Raw genomic sequence first — 24,401 nt, 5'->3', positions numbered from 1 at the left:
TTCTTTGCCAATGGAGAGCAAAGACTTTTTGGAGATGTAAAAGGCATTCGGGACACCTACTATTCGGGGCAGCTACTGCTGCAGCACTGACTGGGAACGCATTCGTGTTAGGGACTAACCCTGAGTCAAGTTTGCCCTAAGCCTGGCCCTAAATGTCACGACTCGGCCCGACAGGAGCCCAATACTCTAATCCCCAGCACTTCCACCCGTACCGGGAAGCCAAGATCCAGTCCCTTAGAGCCTCACCTTTGCTTCTACCCTCTTGCTCACCCTAATCCCTAGCCCTTCTCCCCAGCATGAAAATTTCTAGGAGGCTGGCTGGGATCTGTGCATTTCGGCTCCCATTTGCCAGTGTTCCTGACAGTCCAGCAGCAGGTGTGTGGCTGGCATGGTGGCTGTGGGATCTCCTTTGCCTGAGCACCTGATAAGCACATAGAGGAAGAAGGCCTGGGGACGGGTTGTCGTGTCCCTTGCACGTGAGCACAGGACTGCAGAGCTGGAGGCACACGGCTTGGCCGTGTCTGTCCAAGGAGCTCCAAGGCCAGCAGTAGGCCCAGAGCTTGGACGATGATGGTGAGGCAGCTTCTGCCTGCTCTCATGATACACCACAGGAAGCCTGATCAGTAGGGATGCCCGCTCGAGGGGTGAGATTTCCGAGATGGGGAAGCTTTGCTTGGCAGTAGAAAACAGGAGGAAGAAGTTAGAGTCAGCTCTGAAGGTTGGGAGTGGGAATGAGGAAGAAAGAAACGTCCCTCAAAGGACGTTTGGAAGTCTGGGGTCAGACCGTGCCAGTGTCTTTCAAGGAACAGTCAGTGAGAGCCCAGAGATATTTCTGAAGGTACGGCAATGCCCTGGTGAGAGCAGGGTGGGGATCACAGGGAGATGGATGTGCCCTTGCCTACCTGCAGTCACAGCCTCCAGCTAAGCTGCTCTAACAAGTCCCCGGGGAGGCTTTGTCTTTAATGGCCTTCAGTGAGGCCAATTTAATGCTCCGAGAAACTTTGGTGTTTGCTTCTAACTTTAGCTCCTCCAGAGATTTCTTCAGATTTCTCCCAGTGTCTGAGGTAGCAGAGCACCAAGCGCCCCACAGGGTCATTAAAAGACAGAAATTCTTAACACGCCACGTCTGTTCCAACAAGTTTCTTCAAGCCTTTCCATCTTGTACACCTCATTAGGGAGGCTCTGGGAGTGTAGGTAAAGAGGAAACATTCGGTGTGCACTCGATGGATAGGTACTTTTCGTTACTCTCCAGCGTAGGCAAATAGTGACAGCAGCATTCCTTAGGTGGTGTTTCTCCTAAGGAGGTGTGGGCAGGTTGGCAAAGCAGTGGCTTGGGGCCAGGCACTGGATGGAGAACCTTGCTCGTCACCCTCCCAGGACAGCCACTTGGCCACCTGGGGCTTGCAGCACGCATCCTTACACCAGGCTTCTCCACTGAAATCAGCAGCCACATTTCACTGCTCCTTAGCTCCAGATCCCACCTGCTTTCCTCAGAGAACTGGCTGCACACAGGCACAGAAGGGTTTTCCTATTTTAAAGCCAACAACAGAAAAACACAAGACAGTTTACCAAACAATAAAACACTCCTCAGCTGTATGGCTCCATTGGAGTTCACCTACCCAAAAAGCGTTACTCTTCAGGGAGTGTTGTGTACTGATAGGCAGGGAATTATACATCTTCCTCGTAGTTAAAGTAACATCAAACAAATTAAAAAGACGAGGAGCTGGATAAGGACAAACAGACAGAGTGCTGAAAAGTTCTGGAGTCACCATCCCTGGGGATTTTTAAGGCAATGTTGGACGTGGTGCTCAGGGACAGGGTTTAGTGGGTGACACTGCTGGTAGGGCGATGGTTGGCCCAGATGATCTTGGAGGTCTTTTCCAACCTTTCCGATTCTGTGATTCTGTGATTTTTAACTCTAACTCTTAACTCCAACTCCAAATCCAACTCTAACTCCAACTCCAACTCCAACTTTATCTCTACGTCCAACTCCAACAAGTCTAACTCCAACTGTAACTCTAACTCCAAAGCTCATCGTAATTCTAACTGCAACTCAAATTTGAAAAACCCTAAGTTAAAAACAAGCAAACAAAGAAACAACAACAACAAAATCTCCAAGTTTAGGTTTTTATTTAGGCTTTTTCCAAACGTGTTATTCGGAAAGAGAGAAGGCGCAGAGTCCTGTTGTGTGGGGGGTTGCATAAAGGCTCTCCAGGGGAATTCAGGTGTACCCAAAGGCTTCCATGGGGAGCACTTTTTGATGGGAGAGAGTGGCAACATTCGTGTTTTTTAGGGCCATAATTAGGGTTGGGGTCCTAATTAGGGTTGGGGTCCTAATTGGGGTTAGTGTCATAATTAGGGTTAGGGTCATAATCAGGGTTGTTTGGAGAAAGTGCAGAGGCCTGTTGTGCGTGGGGTTGCGTAAAGGCTCCCGAGGGGGGTTCAGGTGTACCCAAAGGTTCCCTGGGGCATAAATGGGTCTGTGGGGTGGGGTCCATGGGGCATTAGTGTGGCTGGGGGGGGTGTTTATGGGGTAGAAAAGTGAGTGGGGTGGGGGAGGGGGGGGGTTCATGGGGTATAAAAGGGGCTGGGAGCTTCTCCTGGGGCGTTAACGAGGCTGAGCGTTGGTTCAGGGGCGTATAAGGGGGGCTGGGGGGGGGTCCCTGGGGTATAAGGGGGGGGGGGGGTGAGAGGGTGAACTACAATTCCCATCATCCCCCGCGCGGCGGGTGAGTCGCGCGGCAGACGTCACTTCCCGTCCAAAATGGCGGCGCCCGTGCGGGTGCGGCCGGCCCCGGGGGGGTCCCCGGAGCTGCTCCGGGCCCAGCTCCTGCCCTGCAGGGTCGGCAGCGACGGCCCCGCGCCCGTGGGAGCCTTCCTCAGGGCCCAGCACGGCCCGGGAGGCGGTGGGGAACCGGGGGGGGGGCACCGGGGGCGGGTTCCGGGGGTTTGGGGGCACCGGGAAGGGAGGTGTTGGGGTTTGGGGGGGGCACCGGGGACCGGTTAGGGAACGGGGGGAGGGGTTCCGGGGGATTTGGGGTCACCGGGACCCGGTTTTTGGGGTCCTGACCCCCCCCCCTTTTTTTGCAGAGCTCTGGGCCTCGTTCCGCGGGCGCCGCCTGGGGGGCCGCGAGCTGCCCCTGCCCCCCGGCTACCGGGGGGAGCTGCTGCGGCGGGAGCCCCCCCCTGGCGACGAGGAGGACCCCAAGGTGACGCTGCCCCTCCCCCCACAAAAAAAAAATCCCCCCCCACCCATGGGTGCCCCCCACCCTGACCCGTGCCCCCCCCCCTTAGGAGCAGTGGGTGACGGTGACGGCGACGTTCGGGGCCATCACGGAGTGGGGGGCCGACACCGTGCCCCCCCCCCGGGGGGGGGCTGGCGCGGGCGCTGCAGTGGGGGCCCCTGGCCCATGCGGTGGGTTTACGGGGGGGGGGGGGGGGGGCTAAATTTTTTGGGGGGGGGCCCTAAATTGGGAGGGGGGAGAGGGGAGAAGTGGCCCTCAAATAGGGGGGCTTCTATTACAAGGGGAAATGGGGGGGGGGGGGGGTGGTTTGTAAAGGGGGGGGGCACGGGGGTCCCAAAAAGGGTTTGGAGGGTGCAAATTTTTTGGGGGGGGGGCCCAAAGCGGGGTGTCTGTGGTCCTTTTTGGGGGGGGGTTCCTTTAAAAGGGGTGCTGGGGGAAAATGGGGGGCTGCTTGGGGCCCCCAGGGAAGGGGGGAGCCACAGGAGCCCCCCCCCCCAAAAAAAAAAAAAAAAAAAAAAAAAGGTTTTGGGGGAAGTTGGTTTATTTTGGGGGGGGGGAGGTGAGTAAATTTGGGGGGGGTTCACAAATTTGGGGGGGAGGGTCCCTAAATTTTGGGGGGGGTCCCAAAGGGGGGAGGGGGATGTTGGGGGGGGGGTCTTTAGGTCCCTAAATTGTGGGGAATGACCCCAAAAAGGTGTGGGAGGAGCCCCTAAAAGGGGGTGGGGGGGGGGCCTAAAATGATGCCCCCCCGCCCCCCCCCCCAAAAAAACAGATCCACGCCCCCGTCCCCGATGACAGCGACGAGGAGGCGGAGCCTTGAGCTGCCCCGCCCACTGTGGGCGGGGCTTATCCCGACCCCGCCCCCTCTGAATAAATAACGAGACAACCGGTGGGCGGAGCCGTTTAATGAACGGTGGGCGGGGATAACGAGTGGTGGGCGTGGCTTGAGGGTGGGTGGGCGTGGCCTGGGGGAGGGGGCGTGGCCTGGGGGGAGGGGGGCGTGGCCTCACCACTTGCCCCGCTTGCTCCAGTCCTTGGGGGTGAAGTGCAGGCACTTGGCGTCGATGCGCAGCACCCGCTTCAGCATCGCCCGCTCGTGGCCCTCCACGATGTCCCCCGACAGCGTCAGGATGTACTGGCCCTGCGGGGGTTGGGGGGGGCGGATTTTGGGGTTTGGGGGGAGTTTGAGGGGGTGTTTGGGGGTTAGGGGGTCGCGGGGGGGGGCGTTTGGGGGTTAGGGGTGGGGTTTGGGGAGGTTTGGGGAGGTTGTGTGGGGTTTAGGGTTGGGTTTTGGGGGGGTTTGGGGGGTTGTGTGGGGTTTAGGGTTGGGTTTAAGGTTTGGGGGGGGTGTTTGGGGTTTAGGGTTGGGTTTTGGGGAGGTTTGGGGGCTTGTGTGGGGTTTAGGGTTGGGTTTTGGGGGGTTTGGGGGTTGCTTGGGGTTTTGGGGAGGTTTGGGGGCTTGTGTGGGGTTTAGGGTTGGGTTTTGGGGAGGTTTGGGGGGTTGTGTGGGGTTTAGGGTTGGGCTTTGGGGAGGTTTGGGGGGTTGTGTGGGGTTTAGGGTTGGGTTTTGGGGGGGTTTGGGGGGTTGTGTGGGGTTTAGGGTTGGGTTTTCGGGGGGTTTAGGGGATTGTTTGGGTTTAGGGTGGGTTTTTTGGGGGGCTGGGGGGTTTGGGGGGAAGCTGTTTTGGGGGAGTTGGGGGTTGGTTTGGGGTTTTTTGGGGGAGTGAGAGGGTTTGGAGGGTTCTTTGGGATTTGGGAGGGCATTGGGGTTGTGGGTTTTTTTTTTGGGCAGTGGGAGGGTTTGGGGCTTTGGTGTTTAGGGTTGTTTTTTGGGGGGTTTCAGGGGTTGTTTGGGGTTTAGGGTGTTTTTTTTGGGGGGTGGGAGGGTTTACGGGGGGCTTGTTTGGGGTTTGGGTAGGCATTGGGGTCATTTTGGAGGGGGTGGGAGAGTTTGGGGGGGTTGGTTAGGGTTTAGGGTTGCTTTTTTGGAAGGTTGGGGTTTAGGGTTGTTTTTTAGGGGGGGTTGGGAGGGTTTGGGGGGTTGTTTGGGGTTTAGGGTTGTTTTTTGGGGGAAGTTGGTTGGGGTTTGGGGGAGTTGGTTGAGGTTTAGGGTTTTTGGGGGGGTTAGGGGGTTGTTTGGGGGTTAGGGTTGTTTTTTTGGGGGGTGGGAGTGTTTGGGGGGGGTGTTTGAGGTTTGGGAGGGCATTGGGGTGGTTTTGGGGGGGTGGGGGGTAGTTTGGGGTTGGTTGTTGGGGGATTGTTTGGGGTGGGATTTTTTTGGGAGGGGTTGGGGGGTTTGTTTGGGGTTGCTTTGGGGTTTGGGTGTGTGTTTGGGGTTTTTTTTTGGGGTGGGGGGCCGCACCTTGTAGTAGTTGATGAGGTTGAGGTACTGCAGGGTGGAGATGACGTCCTCCTTCTTGATGCTGGTGATCTCGCTGATCTCGCTGGGGTTTGGGGGGGGGGAGATCAGAGCTGGGACCCCCCCCACACCCCTTCAGGACCCCCCTCACCCCCCCAAAAAAACCCCATAACCCAGATATTTTCCAGAACCCCCCAACTTTCACACCCAGGCCCCCCCCAAGATATTTTCTCCTTACAGGCCATCCCACAACCCCCCCACCCCCCAAAAAAAAACCCTAAAACTTGGGTTTACCCCCCAAAAATCCCCCTTGGACCCCCAGCCCAGACCCTCCACCCCCTCAGGACCCCCCCAGAGCTGGGACTCCCCCCCCTCACAGACCCCACAAAGCCCCCAGGGCTCCCCCCCTGATTTTTTCCCCCTAAAACCTCCCCAATCCCCTTGGGAGGAGAGAAGGGGGCGGAGCCTAAAGGAAGGGGGCGTGGCTTATGAGATGGGGCGTGGCTTTGAAATTAGGGGGGCGTGGTTTGATGAAAGGGGGCGTGGCCTGGAGCAGGGTGGGGGGAGGATTGGGGTGCCACCCCTTTACCCCCATAGGGACAAGGTTTTGGGGGGCGTAGGGGGCGGGGCTTGGGGCGGGGCTTAGGGCAGGGGGCGGGGCTCACTTGATGGTGATCTGGGGGCGCTCGCCCCCCTCGGCTTTCAGCCCCATCAGGATCTCCAGGATGGTCTGGGACCAGTAGCTGCGGTAGGAGAGCAGCCCCAGGTCCGACAGCGGCTTCTCGGGGGTCCCGGTCTTCCCCTCCACCTTGGACAGCTCGTAGCCTGCAAGGGGGGGGACACAGCGGGGGGGTTTGGGGCCCCTCCGTGAAGTTTTGGGGGCCCCCGACCCAGTTTGGGGGGTCCTCGGTCAGCTTCTGAGGTCCCTTGGTGAACTTTTGGGGGTCCTCGGTCAACTTTTGGGGGTCCTCAGTCAACTTTTGGGGTCCCTCGGTGACCTTTTGGGGATCCCCATCAACTTTTGGGGTCCCTTGGTGAATTTTTGGGGGTCCTCGGTCAATTTTTGGGGTCCCTTGGTGACCTTTTGGGGGTCCTCGGTCAACTTTTGGGGTCCCTTGGTGAATTTTTGGGGGTCCTCGGTCAACTTTTGGGGTCCCTTGGTGACCTTTTGGGGATCCCCATCAACTTTTGGGGGTCCTCGGTCAACTTTTGGGGTCCTCGGTCAACTTTTGGGGTCCCTTGGTGAACTTTTGGGGGTCCTCGGTCAACTTTTGGGGTCCCTTGGTGACCTTTTGGGGATCCCCATCAACTTCTGGGGGTCCTCAGTCAACTTTTGGGGTCCCTTGGTGACCTTTTGGGGGTCCTCGGTCAACTTTTGGGGTCCTTTGGTGACCTTTTGGGGATCCCCATCAACTTTTGGGGGTCCTCAGTCAACTTTTGGGGTCCCTTGGTGACCTTTTGGGGATCCCCATCAACTTCTGGGGGTCCTCAGTCAACTTTTGGGGTCCCTTGGTGAATTTTTGGGGGTCCTCGGTCAACTTTTGGGGTCCCTTGGTGACCTTTTGGGGGTCCTCGGTCAACTTTTGGGGTCCCTTGGTGACCTTTTGGGGATCTCCATCAACTTTTGGGGGTCCTCGGTCAACTTTTGGGGTCCCTTGGTGACCTTTTGGGGGTCCTCGGTCAACTTTTGGGGTCCTTTGGTGACCTTTTGGGGATCCCCATCAAATTTTGGGGGTCCTCAGTCAACTTTTGGGGTCCCTTGGTGAATTTTTGGGGGTCCTCGGTCAACTTTTGGGGATCCCCATCAACTTTTGGGGTCCCTCGGTGACCTTTTGGGGGTCCTCAGTCAACTTTTGGGGTCCCTTGGTGACCTTTTGGGGATCCCCATCAACTTTTGGGGGTCCTCAGTCAACTTTTGGGGTCCCTTGGTGAACTTTTGGGGGTCCTCAGTCAACTTTTGGGGTCCCTTGGTGACCTTCTGGGAGTCCACAGTCAACTTTTGGGGTCCCTTGGTGACCTTCTGGGAGTCCACAGTCAACTTTTGGGGTCCCTTGGTGACCTTCTGGAGGTCCTCAGTCAACTCTGAGGGTCCCTTGGTGAATTTTTGAGGGTCCCCCATCAACTTTTGGGGGTCCTCAGTCAACTTTTGGAGTCCCTTGGTGACCTTCTGGGGGTCCCCCGTCAACTTTGAGTGTCCCTCATTCAAGTTTTGGGGGTCCACAGTCAACTTTTGGGATCCCTTGGTGAACTTTTGAGGGTCCCCTTCAACTTTGAGGGTCCCTTGGTGAACATTTGGGGGTCCCCTTCAACTTTTGGGGGTCCTCAGTCAAGTTTTGGGGTCCCCTAGTGAAGTTCTGAGATCCTTCAGTGAAGTCTTAGGGGTCCTTGGCCCAGTTTTGGGGTCCCCAGCCAAGCTTTGGGGGTACCTAGTCAAGTTCTGGGGTCCCTTAGCAAAGTTGTAGGGAACTGAAGTTTTGGGGTTCCTCAAACAAGTTTTGGGGGGCCCTGGTGGAGTTTTGGTACCCTTCAGTGTGGTTTTGGGTTCCCTTGGTGGAGTTTTGGGGTCCCTCAGTGTGTTTGGGGGGGTCTCCTGATAGAGCTTTGGGGTCTCTTAATGGAGTTTTTGGGGTCCCTTGATGGAATTTTGGGATCCTTCAATAAATTTTGGGGGTTCTTCTGGAATTTGGAGCCCCTTGACACGTTTTTTTGGGGTCCCTCCCTACGATTCTCGAACTCTCAGTGGACTTTGGTTGTTCCTTGTATTTTTTGGGGGGGTTCCCTCAGTGGACTTCTTGGTTCGCTCTTGGAATTCTGGAGCTCCTTGATGGATTTTTGGGGTCCCACAGTGGGATCTGAGTTTTTTTAGGTTCCCTTTTGGGGCCTCAACATCCTTTTGCCACCCCTTGGTGGATTTTTGGGGCCCTTCGATGTATTTTCAGAGTCCCTTAAAGGAATTCTCCTCTCCCCATGAGAGCTTTTGGGATCCCTCAGTGGATTTCTGCCATCCTGGGGTAGATTTTTGCGGCGCCCTATAGGATTTTTCCCCCCCCTGTTGTTTTTGGAGGTGCCGGGGAGGGGTTTTGGGGTGCCGGGGGGGTGCTCACTGAACTCGATGAGCAGCTTGCCGTAGCCGCGGCGCTGGTAGGGCGGCAGGGTGAGGATGCAGGCCACGTTGTAATCCTCCGTCGACTCCTTCTCCTGCACCCACACATCGGGGGGGGACCCCCAAATCCTCCTCAGCATCCCGAACTCCTCCCTGGGTCCCCCAAACCCACCTTCTTCCCCTGCTGCCCCCCCCCCCCAGTGCCCTTTCTCACCCCCAAAACCCTCTGCTGACCCCACAGATCCTTCCTGCCTCCCAGGAGCCCCCCTAAAATCCTTTTATGAACCCCAAAACCCCTCCTGTCCCCCAGGAACCCCCCTAAAACCCTCTTATGAACCCCAAAACCCCTCCTTCCCCGGCGGGGCTCCCTCTGATTTTCACCCAGACACCCACAGCAACCCCCAGGAGCCCCCCGAGACCCTTCCCTAAACACCACATCCTCTCCTCTCCCCCAGCGACCCCATTAACCCCCCTCCTTCTCCCCAGAACCTCCCCAAAGCCCCTTCCCCAGACCCCAAACTTCTCTTTTAGCCCCCCCAGATACCCCCAGAGCCCCTCAGACCCCCAGGAACCCCCCCGAGACCCTTCCCTAGACACCCACGTTCTCCCCTCTCCCCCCGTGACCCCCATTAACCCCCCCAAAGCCCCTTCCCCAGACCCCAAACTCTTCTTTTAGCCTCCCCAGAGCCCCTCAGGACCCTTCCTCACTCCACGACTGCCACCCAAGAACCCCCCAAGCCCCCCCAGGAGCCCCCAAAACCCCTCCCTAAGCCCCCCAGGAACCCCAAAACCCCTCCCTAAGCCCCCCAGGAACCCCAAAACCCTTCCCTAAGCCCCCCAGGAGCCCCCCAAACCCTTCCCTAAGCCCCCCAGGAACCCCAAAACCCCTCCCTAAGCCCCCCAGGAACCACAAAACCCTTTATGAAGCCCCCCCCAACCTCCCCCCCTTTTTTTTTTTTTTTTTTGACCCCCCCAGACCTTGGAGAAGTAGCCGACGATGTGGAAGCCCTTGCAGTCGTACTCGGTCATGACATAGAAGAGGAAGGGGTCGGTGTCGTAGTAAAGGGTTTTGTGGTCTAGGAAGCACTTGGCCAGCAGGCACAGGTTCTGCGAGTAGCTCTAGGGGGAGAAATGGGGGGGGGTCAGCGGGATTTCAGCCCCCCCAGACCCCCAAAAAAAACCCTCCAAGCCCCTCTGATTTTTACTTTGTTCTTGCGGCCGTCGATCTCGAAGAAGGAGATGGTGCCCTTGCGGTAAATCTCGTTGCCCGGGGGGTGCCGCAGGTCGCATTTGGTCTGGGAGGGGGGGCAAAAAAAGGGTAAGGGGAGGGGGAAATGGGGTAAATGGGATTTGGGGGAGTGGATGGAGGGGATTATGGCCAGGATGGGGTCAAAAGTGGCAAGGAGGGGGCTACAAACGGTGCTCTGGGGGCGCAGATTTGCTCCTGGAGGGGGTAGAAAGTATTGGGGGGGGATGGGGGGCAGATTGTCCCTGGAGGTCCTGGATTTGCCCCTGGAGGGTGGCAGCGTTACCTTGGGGGGGGGGGCTGATGCTGTCCATGGGGGTCCTGGGTCTGTCCTGGGGGGGCTCAGTGATGCCCCAGGGGACCCCATTTCACCCAGAGGGTCTCAGATCCACCCCCTGGGGGGGGGGGGCAGCATTACCCCAGGGGGGTGCAGTGTTACCCCGGAGGGGGGCTGATGCTGCCCACGGGGGACCCAGGGGTTTGGTGATGCCCCTGCGGGACCCCATTGCGCCCGGGGGATCCCAGATTTTACCCCCTGGGGGGGCAATTTTACGCCCTGGGGGGGGGGCTTGTTACCCCCAGGATGAGGGTCGTTACCAGGTGTCGCTGGAGGCAGCGGAGGCTGTGGCCGTATTTGAGGCAGAACTCGCAGAGGTAGAGGACGGGCAGCGCCGTCAGCTCCTGCGGGTAGGGCGAGAAGTACCAGGGCTTGAGGCGGTGGCGGCCCAGCTCGATGCACTCGATGTTCTTCATCCGCGTCACGATGTCGTCGTGGCTGCGGTCCGACACCAGGCTGCCCGTCATGCGCGGCGCCGACGGCGCGCCGTCCGAGGAGTCCTGCGAGTCCTAGGGAGGGGGGGCAGCCAGGGGTGAGGCCCACCCCCAGTTCCAGAAGCCCCTGTCTTTATTTTCCTGTGTTTTAGGCGTTTTTGCCTTGCTTTTGCCTCAGTTTCCCCATTTTGAGGCCTTTTCCCCTCATTTTTGTGTTGCTTTTGCCTCGGTTTCCCCATTTTGAGGCCTTTTCCCCTCACTTTTGCGTTGCTTTTGCCTCAGTTTCCCCATGTCGAGGCTTTTTTTGCATTGCTTTTGCCACAGTTTCCCCATTTTGAGGCCTTTTCCCCTCATTTTTGCCTTGCTTTTGCCTCAGTTTCCCCATTTTGAGGCCTTTTCCCCTCATTTTTGCCTTGCTTTTGCCTCAGTTTCCCCATTTTGAGGCCTTTTCCCCTCATTTTTGCCTTGCTTTTGCCTCAGTTTCCCCATTTCAAGGCCTCATCCCCTCATTTTCATGTTGTTTCTGCCTCAGTTTCTCCATTTTGAGGCTTTTTTTCCCTCATTTTTTCCCTGTTTTGGCCTCAGTTTCCTGTTTCAAGGTTTTTTCCCCATGTTTTCTTCCTGCTTTTGCCTAAGTTTCCTCATGTCAAGGCTTTTCCCCCTCATTTTCATGTTCTTTTGCCTCAGTTTCCCCGTTTTGAGGCTTTCTCCCTCATTTTTCCCTTGTTTTTACCTCAGCTTCCCCATTTCGAGGCCTCATTCCCTCATTTTCGCGTTGCTTCTGCCTCACTTTCTCTGTTTTGAGGCTTTTTTCTCTCATTGTTTCCCTGCTTTAGCCTCAGTTTCCCTATTTTGAGGCATTTTCTCCTGTTTTTGCCTCAGTTTGCACATTTTGAGGCCTTTTCCCCTCATTTTTGCGTTGCTTTTGCCTGTTCCCCATTTCAAGGCTTTCTCCCTCATTTTTCCCTTGCTTTTGCCTCAACTTCCCCATTTTGAGGCCTCATCCCCTCATTTTTGCATTGCTTCTGCCTCACTTTCTCCGTTTTGAGGCATTTTTCTCTCATTTTTTTTCCATGCTTCTCTCTCAGTTTCACTATTTTAAGGCATTTTCTCCCGTTTTTGCCTCAGTTTCCCCATTTCAAGGCCTTTTCCCCTCATTTTCGCGTTGCTTCTGCCTCAGTTTCCCAATTTCAAGGCTTTTTTCCCCATGTTTTCTTCCTGCTTTTGCTTCAGCTTCTCCATTTCAAGGCTTTCTCCCTCATTTTTGCCTTGTTTTTGCCTCAGTTTCCCCATTTCAAGGCTTTTTTCCCTCATTTTTTCCCTGCTTTTGCCTCAGTTTCCCCACCTGAAGACTTTTTCCCCTCATTTTCTTTCTGCTTTTCCTTCAGTTTCCCCATTTCAAGGCTTTTTTCCCTCATTTTTTCCCTGCTTTTGCTTCAGTTTCCCCATCTGAAGGCTTCTTCCCCTCATTTTCTTCCTGCCTTTGCCTCAGTTTCCCCATTTCGAGGCTTCTTTTCCCTTCATTATTGCCTTGTTTTTGGCTGAGTTTCCCCATTTCCCCCTTCCTCCCTCCCTCCCACCCCCCCGTCATGCCTCAATTTCCCCATTTCAGCCCCAATTTCTGCCTCAGTTTCCCCCCCGGCCCCCACCTCGTCGGTGCCCAGGCAGGCCGACTTCCTCTTGCGCCCCGGCTGGGCGGCCACGGCGCGGCGTGCGGAGCCGTTCTGTAATGGGACCCCCCCAAAAAACACCATGAGACCCCCCCCAAAAAACACCGTGAGATCCCCCAAAACATAGTGAGACCCCCCCCACATCTGGAGACCCCTCCCCCATATCCAGAGGATCCCCCCCAGAATCATAGGACCCCCGATCCCAAAGCAACCACAGGACCCTCACCCTAACCAGAGACCCCCTCCCCTAAATGCCATGGCCCCCCCCCCATAACCAGAGACCCCCCCATAACCATAGGACCCCCCCCATAACTGGAGACCCCCCCCCCAAGCACCACAGGAACCCCCCAAAACCAGAGACCCCCCCCAGGGACCCCCCTGACCTCTGATCCCTCCCAAAAATTCCCCCCCCCAGAACCCCCCCCCCCAAGGGCCATGGACCCCCCCCAGTAACCCCAAAAATCCAGGACCCACCCCCCCCAGAAGCTCCCAGTTGAGTCACTGGGAGAACGCAGGCAGGGTTACTGGGAAGACTGGGTGGGGACTATAGGGGTGTTAATGGGGTTTTATTGGGATTACTGGGCAGCTACTGGTTTTACTGGGAGATACTGGTGAAGAACTGGATGGGTACTGCTGTGTGGTGGCTGTGTTAATGGGGCTTTACTGGGTTTACTGGTTTTACTGGGGTATACTGGTGAAAAAATGAAGAGGTACTGCTGTGTGGTAGCTGTGTTAATAGGGTTTTAGTGGGTCTACTGGGCAGCCACTGGTTTTACTGGGGTATACTGGTAAAGAACTGGATGGGTATTGCTGTGTAGTGGCTGTGTTAACGGGGTTTTACTGGGTTTACTGGTTTTACTGGGGGGTACTGGTGAAGACTGTGTGGGTACTGCTGTATGGTAGTGGTGTTAATAAGGTTTTACTGGGTTTACTGGGGCATACTGGTGAAGACTGGGTGGGTACTGCTGCATGGTAGCGGTGTTAATAGGGTTTTACTGGGTTTACTGGGCAGCTACTGGTTTTACTGGGTGATACTGGGGTCAAGAAGGTGTTACTGGGAGGGTGATGCCGAACTCTTACTGGTTATACTGGGAAATAACCAGTTTTAATGGGTAATTAATGAATTTCAGAGTGGATGGGGGCTTTACTGGCAGAAACTGGGAAGTTACTGGGGTGTTACTGGGAAGCTACTGGCGTTACCAGGAAGTTACTGGGCAGTTACTGGTGTTACTGGGAAATCACCAGGCGGCCCCGATGAAAATAAAGGTTTACGGAGGAGGTGTCGGTGGTGCTAAGCCGCTACTGGTGTTACTGGGAGTGTTACTGGGGGGTTGCTGGTGTTACTGGGGGGTTGCTGGTGTTACTGGGGGGCTTACTGGTGTTACTGGGGGGTTACTGGTGTTACTGGGCTCACCTGGGGGAAGACGGAGGCCTGCGAGGTCTCGGTGGCGGCGGGGACAGGGGTGGCCGGGGACACCACTTCCACCTTACGCTTCTGTGGGGACAGCAGCTCCCAGTCCCTCCCAGTCCCTCCCAGTCCCTCCCAGTCCCTCCCAGTCCCTCCCAGTCCCTCTCAGTCCCTCCCAGTCTCTCCCAGTCCCTCCCAGTCCCGGGGACCAGTAAGCAGTGCTTTGGGGCTTCTGCCCCCATCCTGGTCCCCAATCCCGCCCCAGTGCTCCCAGTATCACCCCAGCAGCCCCGCCCAGTGGTCCCAGTATGGTCCCAGCCCCGGGGCGTGGGGACGCTCTGGGGGACGCCCGGTAATGGGGTTGGGGACGCCTGGGGGGGGGTGGGGGGAGCTATGGGGACAGGAATGAACCCAAAAGGGGATGGGGACCCCTTGGGGACAGGGACAGGACCCCAATGGGGGCGGGGACCCCTTGGGGACAGGGACAACCCCAAAAGGGGCCAGGGACCCGTTGGGGACAGAAATGATCCCAAAAGGGGATGGGGACCCCTTGGGGACAGGGACAGGACCCCAATGGGGGCGGGGACCCCTTGGGGATGGGGACAACCCCAAAAGGGGCCAGGGACCCAAAAGGGGCCAGGAACAACCCCAAAAGGGGCCAGGGACCCGTTGGGGACAGAAACGATCCCAAAAGGGGACGGGGACCCCTTAGGGACCCCCTGCAAACAAAACCCCATGGGACTAAAAAAAAAAAAAACCAAAAAACCCCAAACCCCGCTGGGGACCCGCTGGGGACACGGGGCCACCTCGCCACGATTTGGGGTGCCGGGGGGGGGGGGGGGGGGGGCAACAAACCCGCTGGGGAGGGAGCCCGGGGGCCATGCAGCGCTGTGGGGCCGGCTTTTGGGGTCGCTTTTAGGGCTGTTTTTGGGATTGTTTGGTGGGTTTTTGTTTTTTTTTGGGTTTTTTTTTTTTTTTGGGGTGATTTTTGGGGGGGCCGTTTTTTGGGGTCGCTCGGGGCCGGGGTTACCGTGGGGCGCTGGGCGCCGGGCGGGGGGGCCGGGGGGGGCTCGGCCGCGTTCTCCTGGGGCAGGTGGAAGCGGAGGGTGAGGGGCACCGGCCCCGACCCCAAACCCGGTGGCCCCGGTGGCCCCGGCAGGCTCTTCCCGCTGGCGGGGGCCGCCGGCAGCTCCAGGCTCTTCCTCTGCGCCGGGAGGAAGAGGAGGCATTTAAGGGGGGGGGGGGGGGGGACGTGGGGACACGGGGCCGTGGGGTTGTCCCCCCCCCACGTGGCTTTGGGGACAAAAGGGCCGGCCCCCTCCCCGGTTTCCCGGGGTGCCGAATCGACCCCAAAAGGCTCCCGGGGTCCCCAGCGGGTTCCTCCCCCCCCCCCCCCCCTTTTTTTTTCCCTTCCCTCCCTCCCCTCTCAACCCCATGGGTCCCCCCGGGATGTCCCCGAGGGCCCCAAAAGGTTTTGGGGTGGCCCCGACAGCTTTTTGGGGTGGGTCCCCTGCGGGGTTTGGGGCTGGTCCCTGTGGGTTTGGGGGGGGGGTCCCCTGGCTCTGGGGGGTCCCCGACAGCACCCGGTGGCCCCCGCTGGACCTGGAGGGGGTCCCCAAGGGGTCTGGGGGTCCCCAACGGGTTTGGGGACGAGCCCCCCAAAGGCTCTGGGTGTCCCCATGGGGTTGGGGGCTGTCCCCCTTTGGGGGCTGTCCCCCTGTCCCCGGTGTCCCCTTGTCCCCGCTGTCCCTTTTTGGGGTCTTTCTATGCCCGGCACGTCCCTTGTCCCCACAGTGTCCCCTGCCAGCCCCCATGGGGCCGTGCCCTGTCCCCATACTGTCCCCATACTGTCCCCATACTGTCCCCATACTGTCCCCATGAACCCCGCAAGGCCCCATTCTTTGGCCCTGCGGTGTCCCCTGTCCCCAGAGCACCTTCTGGGGTCATCCCCTGTCCTCACCGACCCCACAAGCGACCGTCCCTCATCCCCGTAGCGTCCCCTTGTCCCCACCACCCCCTATGGGGCCACCCCTCATCCTCGGGGTGTCCTCTGCCCCCCCCCCCAAGCCCCCATGTCCTTATAATGTCCCCCCTCCCCATTATCCCCTATGGGGTCCCCCCCCTGTCCCCGTAGCATCCCCTATCCTCATTACCCACCCCGTAGGGGCCACGTCCCGTCCCCGCCACCCCCCCCCAGTGTCCCCACTGATGTCCCCACTGATGTCCCCACTGATGTCCCCTCACCGGGTCGCGCTCGGGGGAGTCGGGCCGGGAGCCGGGCAGCCCGTTTTTGGTGGGGGTCTTGGCCTCTTTGCGGGGTCCCTGCACCCGCTGCAGGTCCAGGCGCTCGGGGGTCACCCATTCGTCCAGGCGCTTGTTGACTTTGGGGGGGGGGGGGGGGGGGACGGAGGGGACACAGCTGGGGTGACATCGGGGTCCCCTCTGTGCCCCCCCCCCCCACTTTGTCCCCCTCCCCTCCCCGTGACCCCACTCACAGTCGATGTAGTGCACGTAGAAGAGGCGCCGCCCGCTGATGTCCTTCACGCTCAGGATCTCGGCCAGCGCTTTTTTTTTTTTGGGGGGGGGGGCAGGGGTGTGACGTCACACACCCCCCCTGAGTGACGTCACACCCCCCCTGAGTGACGTCACACCCCCTCGAGTGACGTCACACCCCCTCGAGTGACGTCACGCCCCTCTATGATGTCAGCCCCCCCCCCCCCCCGGTGATCCCAAGGCTTTGCCCCCCCCGCTGTGCCCTCCCCCCCCCCCCCCATGAGTCCCACCTCACCTCCAGGCCACGCCCACTCCCTCCAGGCCACGCCCCATTCCCCCAAGCCCCGCCCCTCCCCACCTCCACGCCCTGCCCCTTCCCACTCCCCTCCTTCTCTCTCCAGGCCCCGCCCCAGCCCCGCCCACTCCGCCCAAGCCCCTCCCATTGCCTCAAAGCCCCGCCCACTCCTTCCAAGCCCCGCCCACCCCCTCCAAGCCCCTCCTTCCCAGCGCCCCCCTCCCTCCAGGGCCCAACTCTGCTCCTCTCTAAGCCCCGCCCACCCCCTCCAAACCCCGCCCACTCCACCAAGCCCCGCCCACCCCCTCCGAGCCCCGCCCACCCCCTCCAAGCCCCTCCTTCCCCAGCCCTCCCCTTCCAGGGCCGGGCCTTGCCCCTTTCCCCCCGGCCCCTCCCCTCGCATCCTGCTCCTCCTCAGACCCCGCCCCCTCCCTCAAGCCCCGCCCGCTCCCCTCAAGCCCCGCCCACCCCCGGAAGCCCCGCCCGCTCCCGTTAAGCTCCGCCCCGCTCACGCCACTCGTCCTCGTTGTCCTGGTTGCGGCGCAGCACGGGCAGGCGGCAGCCCTCCGACACCTCGGCCTAAAGGGGCCGCCGTTACCGGGGGGGGGAGCCCCGGGACTCCCCCGAGACCCCCCCGGGACCCTTCCCCGGTTCCCCCCCCCCCCTCCCCGCCCCTTCCCGGCACCCCCCGCGCGCCGCTCACCGCCTCCGCCATCTCCCGGCCGCTGCTTCCGGGTGTCGGCCGCCGCTTCCGGGCTTCTGGCGGCGGAAAGCCCCGCCCCTTCCGGTTAGGGAAGAGGGAGGGGGAACCGTTTCCGGGTCACGTGGGGGCGGCGCCACTTCCGGGAGCGGCCGCGCGGCACCGGCGGCGGCGGCGGCGGCGGCGCCGCGATCGCGTCCGGCCCCGCCCCGCCCCGCCCCGGCCCCCCCCTCCCCTCCCCCACCCCTCCCGGCCGTCGCCATGGAGACCGGTGAGCCCCCGGGGGGGGGGGGAGGGGGGAGTGCCCCGGGACGCGTGACGTCACGGGCGGGAAGGAGGGGAACCCCAGTGACGTCACGGGGGGGGGGGGGGGGCGTCATCAGGGAGGTTCCGGGGTTAATTGGGGCGGGTTTGGGGCATAATCAGTAGGTAACAGGTTTGGGGGGGGGTTTTGGGGTGAAATCAGGCTGTTGCGGGGTTAACGGGATATTTGGGGGCCTTGTCAGGAGGCTGCAGGGTTAACGGGGGGGCTTGGGGGTAGTTTTTGGGGCGTAATCAGTAGGTTTTGGGGTTAACGGGGGCGATTTGGACATATTGGGGTTGTCATTAGTAGGGTCCAGGGTTAACAGAGGGGTTTGGGGTGGTTTTGGGGTGAAATCAGTAGGTTCCAGGGTTAACAGGGGATTGGGGGTGGTTTTAGGGTGTCGTCAGTAGGTTCTAGGGTTAACAGATTTGGGCGTAGTTTTTGGGGCGTAATCAGTAGGTTTTAGGGTTAACGGGGGCAATTTGGGCATATTGGGGTTGTCATTAGTAGGTTCCAGGGTTAACAGAGGGATTTGGGAGTAGTTTTTGGGGCGTAATCAGTAGGTTTTAGGGTTAACGGGGGCGATTTGGGCAGATTGGGGTTGTCATTAGTAGGTTCCAGGGTTAACAGAGGGGTTTGGGGTGGTTTTGGGGTGAAATCAGTAGGTTCCAGGGTTAACAGGGGTTTGGGGGTGGTTTTAGGGTGTCGTCAGTAGGTTCTAGGGTTAACAGAGGGATTTGGGAGTAGTTTTTGGGGCATAATCAGTAGGTTTTGGGGTTAACAGGGGCAATTTGGGCAGATTGGGGTTGTCATTAGTAGGTTCCAGGGTTAACAGAGGGATTTGGGAGTATTTTTTGGGGTGTAATCAGTAGGTTTTAGGGTTAACGGGGGCGATTTGGGCATATTGGGGGTGTCATTAGTAGGTTTCAGGGTTAATAGGGGATTGGGGGTAGTTTTAGGGTGTCGTCAGTAGGTTCCAGGGTTAACAGAGGGGCTTGGGAGTAGTTTTTGGGGCGTAATCAGTAGGTTTTAGGGTTAACGGGGGCGATTTGGGCATATTGGGGTTGCCCTCAGTAGGGTCCAGGGTTAACGGGGGATTTGGGGTTGCCCTCAGTAGGGTCCAGGGTAATCGCGACCCGAAGGGGTTTTTTTTTGGGGGGGGGGGGGCTCATCCAATTGGGGGCGCAGGATTTGGGGCCCCCCCCTCACGAACCCCGTTCCCCCCCCCCCTCCCAGATCTGCCGTTCTTCCTGCAGCCGGACTGGGGCCAACAGGGTGAGCTGGGGGGGGGCTGGGGGGGGATTTGGGGTGGGGGGGGGGGTCTTAGGGGTTTGGGGGGGGTCCTGGGGGGGTGTCCCAGGGGTTTGGGGGGGTCCTAGAGGGGAGGGAGGGGGCTTTGGGGGGGGGTCTCTGGAGGAATTGGGGTCCTTGGGGGGGATTTGGGGGGGGGGAATTGAGGTCCCTGGAATGGGGGGGGTTGGGGAGGGGTCCTGGGGGGGGGGGTGCAAATATTGGGGTCCTTTTGGGGGGGTCTCTGGAGGGGGGGGGGCAGAAATTGGGGTATTGGGGGGGGAGATGGGGAAATTGGGGTCCCCGTGAGGGGAGGGGGCTTGGGGGGTGTTTGGGGGGGGGATTTGGGGTCCCAGGAGAAATTGGGGTCCCTGGGGGGGGTCTCATGGTGGGGGGGGGGAGGATTGGGGACCCTGGGGGGGGATATTGGGAGGGAGGGGTCTGGGGGGGGGATTTTTGGGGGGGACCCTGCTTGGGTTTGGGGGTCCCTGAGGGATTTGGGGGGGCCTGGTTGGGTTTGGGGGTCCCTGAGGGATTTGGGGGGGGTCTCTAGGGTTTGGGGGGGGGTCCCGGGGGTGACCCGTTGCCCCCCGCCCCCCCGGGCAGAGGTGGGGGGGGGCGCCCCCTCGGTGGAGATCCTGGAGCAGCCGAAGCAGCGCGGGATGCGCTTCCGCTACAAGTGCGAGGGGCGCTCGGCCGGCAGCATCCCCGGGGAGCACAGCACCGACAGCACCCGCACCCACCCCACCATCCGCGTGAGTCGCCAGTAGAAACCAGTAGAAACCAGTATAAACCAGTAGAAACCAGTATAGGCCGTTAGGAGCTGGGAACATCCTCCTGATCCCATCCCAGTGTCCCCCCCCGGGGTCCTGTCCCTGGGGAGCACAGCACTGACAGCACCCGCACCCACCCCACCATCCGCGTGAGTTGCCAGTACAAACCAGTAGAAACCAGTATAAACCAGTAGAAACCAGTATAAACCAGTATAAGTCAGTATAGGCCGTGAGGAGCTGGGAATTCCCCCCGATCCCACCCCAGTGTCCCCCTTGTGGCCCTATCCCCCGGAAGCACAGCATCTGCATACACCCCACCATCCGTGGGAGTCGCCAGTAGAAACCAGTATAAACCAGTATAAACCAGTATAAACCAGTACAGGCTGTTAGGAGCTGGGAATCCCCCCCTGATCCCACCCCAGTGTCCCCCCCGGGGTCCTGTCCCTGGGGAGCACAGCACTGACAGCACCCGCACCCACCCCACCATCCGCGTGAGTCGCCAGTAGAAACCAGTACAAACCAGTATAAACCAGTAGAAACCAGTACAAACCAGTACAGGCCGCTAGGAGCTGGGAACATCCTCCTGATCCCACCCCAGTGTCCCCCCCCAGGGTCCTGTCCCCGGGGAGCACAGCACCAACAGCACCCGCACCCACCCCACCATCCGCGTGAGTCGCCAGTAGAAACCAGTACAAACCAGTATAAACCAGTAGAAACCAGTATAAACCAGAATAAGCCAGTATAGGCCGTGAGGAGCTGGGAATTCCCCCCGATCCCACCCCAGTGTCCCCCTTGTGGCCCTATCCCCCGGAAGCACAGCACCTGCATACACCCCACCATCCGTGGGAGTCACCAGTATAAACCAGTATAAACCAGTATAAACCAGTATAGGCCGTTAGGAGCTGGGAACATCCTCCTGATCCCACCCCAGTGTCCCCCCCGGGGTCCTGTCCCCGGGGAGCACAGCACGGACAGCACCCGCACCCACCCCACCATCCGCGTGAGTCACCAGTATAAACCAGTACAAACCAGTATAAACCAGTATAAACCAGTACAAACCAGTACAGGCTGTTAGGAGCTGGGAATCTCCCCCTGATCCCACCCCAGTGTCCCCCCCGGGGTCCTGTCCCCAGGGAGCACAGCACCAACAGCACCCGCACCCACCCCACCATCCGCGTAAGTCACCAGAGTACAGACCAGTACAAGCCAGTACAGACCAGTAGAAACCAGTAAAGATCAGTAAAAACACGTACAGACCAATATAAACCAGTACACACCAGTGTAAACCAGTACAGACCACTAGGTGTTGGAAACCCACTCCGGTGTCCCCCCTGTGGTCCTGTTCCTGGGGGCACAGCATCCACACCCCCCCCCCCCCCAATGAGTCACCAGTATAGACCAGTATAGACTGTTAGGCACTGGGAACACTCCAGTCCAACCCAGTAATGTCCCCGATACCCCCAGTACATCCCAGTAGCCCCACAGAGGCTTCCAGTACATCCCAGTAAATTCCCAGAGCTTCCTACTAACCCCCCAGAGCCCCCCATTAACTCCCCAGTACACCCCAGTAGCCCCCCAGAGGCTCCCAGTACAACCCAGTAATTTCCCAGATCCCCCCCAGTACGCCCCAGTAGCCCCCCAGAGCCCCTCAGTACACCCCAGTAACCTCCCAGAGCCTCTGAGTACATCCCAGTTATCTCCCAGTATACTCCAATAGCCCCCCAGTCCACCCCAGTACCCCCCCAGTAACCCCCAATACACCCCAGTAACACCCCAGTGCTCTCCCAGTAATTCTCCAGTACTTCCCAGTACCCCCCAGTAACCTCCCAGTACACCCCCAGAGCCCTCAATCCACCCCAGTAGCCACCCAGTAACCCTCCAATCCATCCGAACAGCCCCCCAGTAGCCTCCCAGTACACCCCAATAGCCCCCCAGTCCACCCCAATACCTCCCCCGTAACCCCGAATACACCCCAGTAACCCCCCAGTGCCCCCCCAGTAACCTCCCAGTACACCCTAGTAACCTCCCAGAGCCTCCAATCCACACCAGTACCCCCCAGTAACCTTCCAGTACACCCCCAGAGCCCCCCAGAGCTCCCAGTCCACACCAGCAGCCCCCCAGTAACCCCCCAATCCATCCCAATAGCTCCCCAGTGCCCCCAGTAACCTCCCAGTACACTCCAATAGTTCCCCAGTCCACCCCAATACACACCAGTCACCCCCCAATGCCCTCACAGTAACTCCCCAGTACACCCCCAGAGCCCCCAGTCCACCCCAGTAACCCTCCAGTAACCGCCCAGTACCCACCGATACCCCCCAGCACCCTCCAGTAAACCCCCAGTACCTCCCAGTAACCACCCAGTAAACTCCAGTAGCCGCCCAGAGCCCCCAGTCCACCCCAATAACCCCCCAGGAACCCCCCAATCCACCCCAATAGCCCCCAGTAACCTCCCAGTCCACCCCAATAAACCCCCACTCCACCCCAGTACCCCTCAGTAACCCCCAACACACCCCAGTGACCCCCCAATGCCCTCCCAGTATCCCCCAGTAACCTCCCAGTACACCCCCAGAGCCCCCAGCCTACCCCAATAGCTCCCCAGTAACCCCCCGATCCCCCCCAGCAACCCTCTAGCACCCCCCAGACCCCCCTCCAACACACCCCAGTCCCTCCCAGTCCCTCCCAGTACCCCCCCAACGTGTGTCCCCCCCCCCCCAGGTGAACAACTACCGGGGCCCGGGCCGCGTGCGGGTGTCGCTGGTGACCAAGGACCCCCCCCACCGCCCCCACCCCCACGAGCTGGTGGGGCGCGACTGCCACGACGGCTTCTACGAGGCCGAGCTGGCCCCCGAGCGCAGCGTCCACAGGTAAGGGGGGGCCATGGGACCCCCCCCCCAAAAAATGGGAACCCCCCCCCAAACCGGGGACCCCCCCTCCAAACTAGGGACCCCCCCCTAAAACGGGGAATCCACCCCCGAACGAGGGGACCCCCCCCAAACCCATCTCTGTTGGGTTTGGGGGGGGTCTGGGGGTCTTTAGGTTTTTTTAGGGGGGGAGTGGGGGATCTAAAGGGGGTGGGTAATGTGTTTTTTTTGGGAGGAATGGGGTTTTTGGGGGGGAAATGGGGTTTGGGGGGGTGTGCCTCAGGATTTGGGGGGGGTCTGGGGTTTGGGGGGGCTACAGGTAAGGGCTGATGGGGAGATCTGGGGGGTGTCAAGGTGATTTGGGGGGGTTTGGGGGGGCTACAGGGTTCTGTGGGGGTCCCAGGGGTCTGCGGGATTCTTGGGGTTTGGTGGGGGGCCCAATTTTTCGGGGAGGTCCCAATTTTGGGGGGAGGCACAGAAAATGGGAGGGTCCCAGGGGGTCTTGGAGGAGTTTCAGGGTCCTGAAGGGATCCCTGAGGGGTATTTTTAGGGGGGGGGGGTTCTGGGGTTTTGGGGATGTCCCAGGGGGGATGGGGAGTCCCTGGGGATTTGGGGGGGGGTCCTAAAATTTGGGGAGAGGGGTCTGGGGGGGGTCGTGCTGAGCCCCCGGGCAGTTTCCAGAACCTGGGCATCCAGTGCGTGAAGAAACGAGAGCTGGAGGCAGCCCTGGCCGAGCGCATCCGCACCAACAACAACCCCTTCAACGGTACTGGGAGCACTGGGAGGCACTGGGGGGCACTGGGGGTTACTGGGCAGGGGGTTGGTGGGGAGCTGGGGGTGGCTGGGGTGGTCTGGGGTGCATCAGGGGCCACTGGGAAGCACTGGGAGGTATACTGGGGGTTACTGGGAGGGGTTCTGAGGGTACTGGGGATTACTGGGAGGTTACTGGGAGGCGTTGGGGGCTACTGGGAAGCAATGGGAGCTATACTGAGGGTTACTGGTAAGGATGCTGACAGTTCTGGGGGGCTTTGGGGGCTATTGGAAGCACTGGGAGCTATACTGGGGGTTAATGGGAGGTTACTGGGAGGCATTGGGGGCTACTGGGAAGCACTGGGAGCTATACTGGGGGTTACTGGTAAGGGTGCTGACCGTTCCAGGAGGCTTTGGGGGTTACTGGGAAGCACTGGGAGTTATACTAAGGGTTACTGGGGAGGTGCTGAGGGTATTGGGAGTTACTTGGAGGTTACTGGGAGGGATCAGTAGGAGCACTGGGAGCTTACTGGGAGCAGTGGGAGGTTACTGAGAACCGCAGGAGCTTACTGGGAGCTTACTGGAAGCCCTGAGAGGTTACTGGGAGCACTGGGAGGGCTCAGCCAGCAGCCAGGGGGACAGTGGCAGGGGTGACTGGTGGTTACTGGTGGTGACTGGTTCTTACTGGTGCGCGGCAGTGCCGGCGGAGGAGCGCGGTGGCGAGTATGACCTGAGCGCGGTGCGGCTCTGCTTCCAGGTGTGGGTGCACGGCCCAGGGGGGCTGCACCCGCTGCCCCCCGTCCTCTCCCAGCCCATCTACGATAACCGTGAGTCCCGCGCTGAAAACACGCCAAAAACATGCCAAAAACATATAAAACCGTGCCAAAAATATGCAAAAACATGCTAAAAACATGCTAAAAGCATGCAAAAACATGCAAAAGTATGCTGAAAATATGCAAATCCACTAAAAAACACGCACAAAATAGGCCCAAAACAGTCCAAGACACATCAAAACATGCCAAAACACGCCAAAAAAAGCCAAAACATGGCAAAATCATGTTAGGTCATGCCAAGAACATGCTAAAATACATGAAAATGTTGGTGAGACACTGAAACATGCCCAAAGCATGCCT

At 59.4% G+C, this 24,401-nt stretch overlaps 2 protein-coding genes and 1 long non-coding RNA gene across 4 annotated transcripts; 2 read left to right on the top strand and 1 right to left on the bottom strand.

Annotated features, from left to right (window-relative positions):
* Positions 1-2,792: 2,792 nt before the first annotated feature.
* On the top strand, positions 2,793-4,136 carry LOC116501608. The gene is made up of 4 exons (XR_004254467.1): positions 2,793-2,906; positions 3,091-3,209; positions 3,295-3,415; positions 4,018-4,136. It is a non-coding gene; the product is annotated as an uncharacterized LOC116501608 (long non-coding RNA).
* KAT5 (lysine acetyltransferase 5) lies at positions 4,126-17,364 on the bottom strand. Of its 2 annotated transcripts, XM_032207201.1 has the most exons (14): positions 17,294-17,364; positions 17,103-17,169; positions 16,298-16,366; positions 16,047-16,183; positions 14,833-15,006; positions 13,809-13,889; positions 12,374-12,448; positions 10,551-10,799; positions 9,913-10,002; positions 9,686-9,826; positions 8,709-8,802; positions 6,270-6,429; positions 5,608-5,689; positions 4,126-4,386 (listed from the first exon to the last, which is right to left on the bottom strand). In XM_032207201.1, the coding sequence occupies exons 1-14, from the start codon at positions 17,303-17,305 to the stop codon at positions 4,252-4,254; spliced, it is 1,566 nt and encodes a 521-aa protein (XP_032063092.1). In that variant the 5' UTR covers positions 17,306-17,364; the 3' UTR covers positions 4,126-4,251. The 2 variants fall into 2 exon arrangements, with proteins under 2 accessions (XP_032063092.1, XP_032063093.1); XM_032207202.1 differs by lacking the exon at positions 14,833-15,006.
* Positions 17,365-17,515: 151 nt separating this feature from the next.
* LOC116501606 (transcription factor p65-like) lies at positions 17,516-24,175 on the top strand. Its single transcript, XM_032207200.1, has 6 exons — positions 17,516-17,561; positions 18,831-18,869; positions 19,491-19,639; positions 22,373-22,521; positions 23,193-23,284; positions 23,967-24,175. The coding sequence occupies exons 1-6, from the start codon at positions 17,552-17,554 to the stop codon at positions 24,173-24,175; spliced, it is 648 nt and encodes a 215-aa protein (XP_032063091.1). The 5' UTR covers positions 17,516-17,551.
* Positions 24,176-24,401: the final 226 nt, after the last annotated feature.

This window comes from Aythya fuligula, unplaced genomic scaffold, assembly GCF_009819795.1.
Source record: "Aythya fuligula isolate bAytFul2 unplaced genomic scaffold, bAytFul2.pri scaffold_52_arrow_ctg1, whole genome shotgun sequence".
Classification (NCBI taxonomy): domain Eukaryota; kingdom Metazoa; phylum Chordata; class Aves; order Anseriformes; family Anatidae; genus Aythya; species Aythya fuligula.
Note: the sequence above shows the minus strand (reverse complement) of the source record. Positions and strands in the feature narration are given on the sequence as shown.

What these genes read in the sequence shown, in the direction of transcription:
- KAT5 (XM_032207201.1), bottom strand. An exon ending in CAAGCTGCTCATCGAGTTCA is followed by an intron (nt 6,430 to 8,708) that starts GTGAGCACCCCC and finishes CCCCCCTTGCAG; the next exon opens with GCTACGAGCTGTCCAAGGTG. An exon ending in CGCCCCCAGATCACCATCAA is followed by an intron (nt 5,690 to 6,269) that starts GTGAGCCCCGCC and finishes CCCAAACCCCAG; the next exon opens with CGAGATCAGCGAGATCACCA.
- LOC116501606 (XM_032207200.1), top strand. An exon ending in GCCGGACTGGGGCCAACAGG is followed by an intron (nt 18,870 to 19,490) that starts GTGAGCTGGGGG and finishes CCCCCCGGGCAG; the next exon opens with AGGTGGGGGGGGGCGCCCCC. An exon ending in CCCGAGCGCAGCGTCCACAG is followed by an intron (nt 22,522 to 23,192) that starts GTAAGGGGGGGC and finishes GCCCCCGGGCAG; the next exon opens with TTTCCAGAACCTGGGCATCC.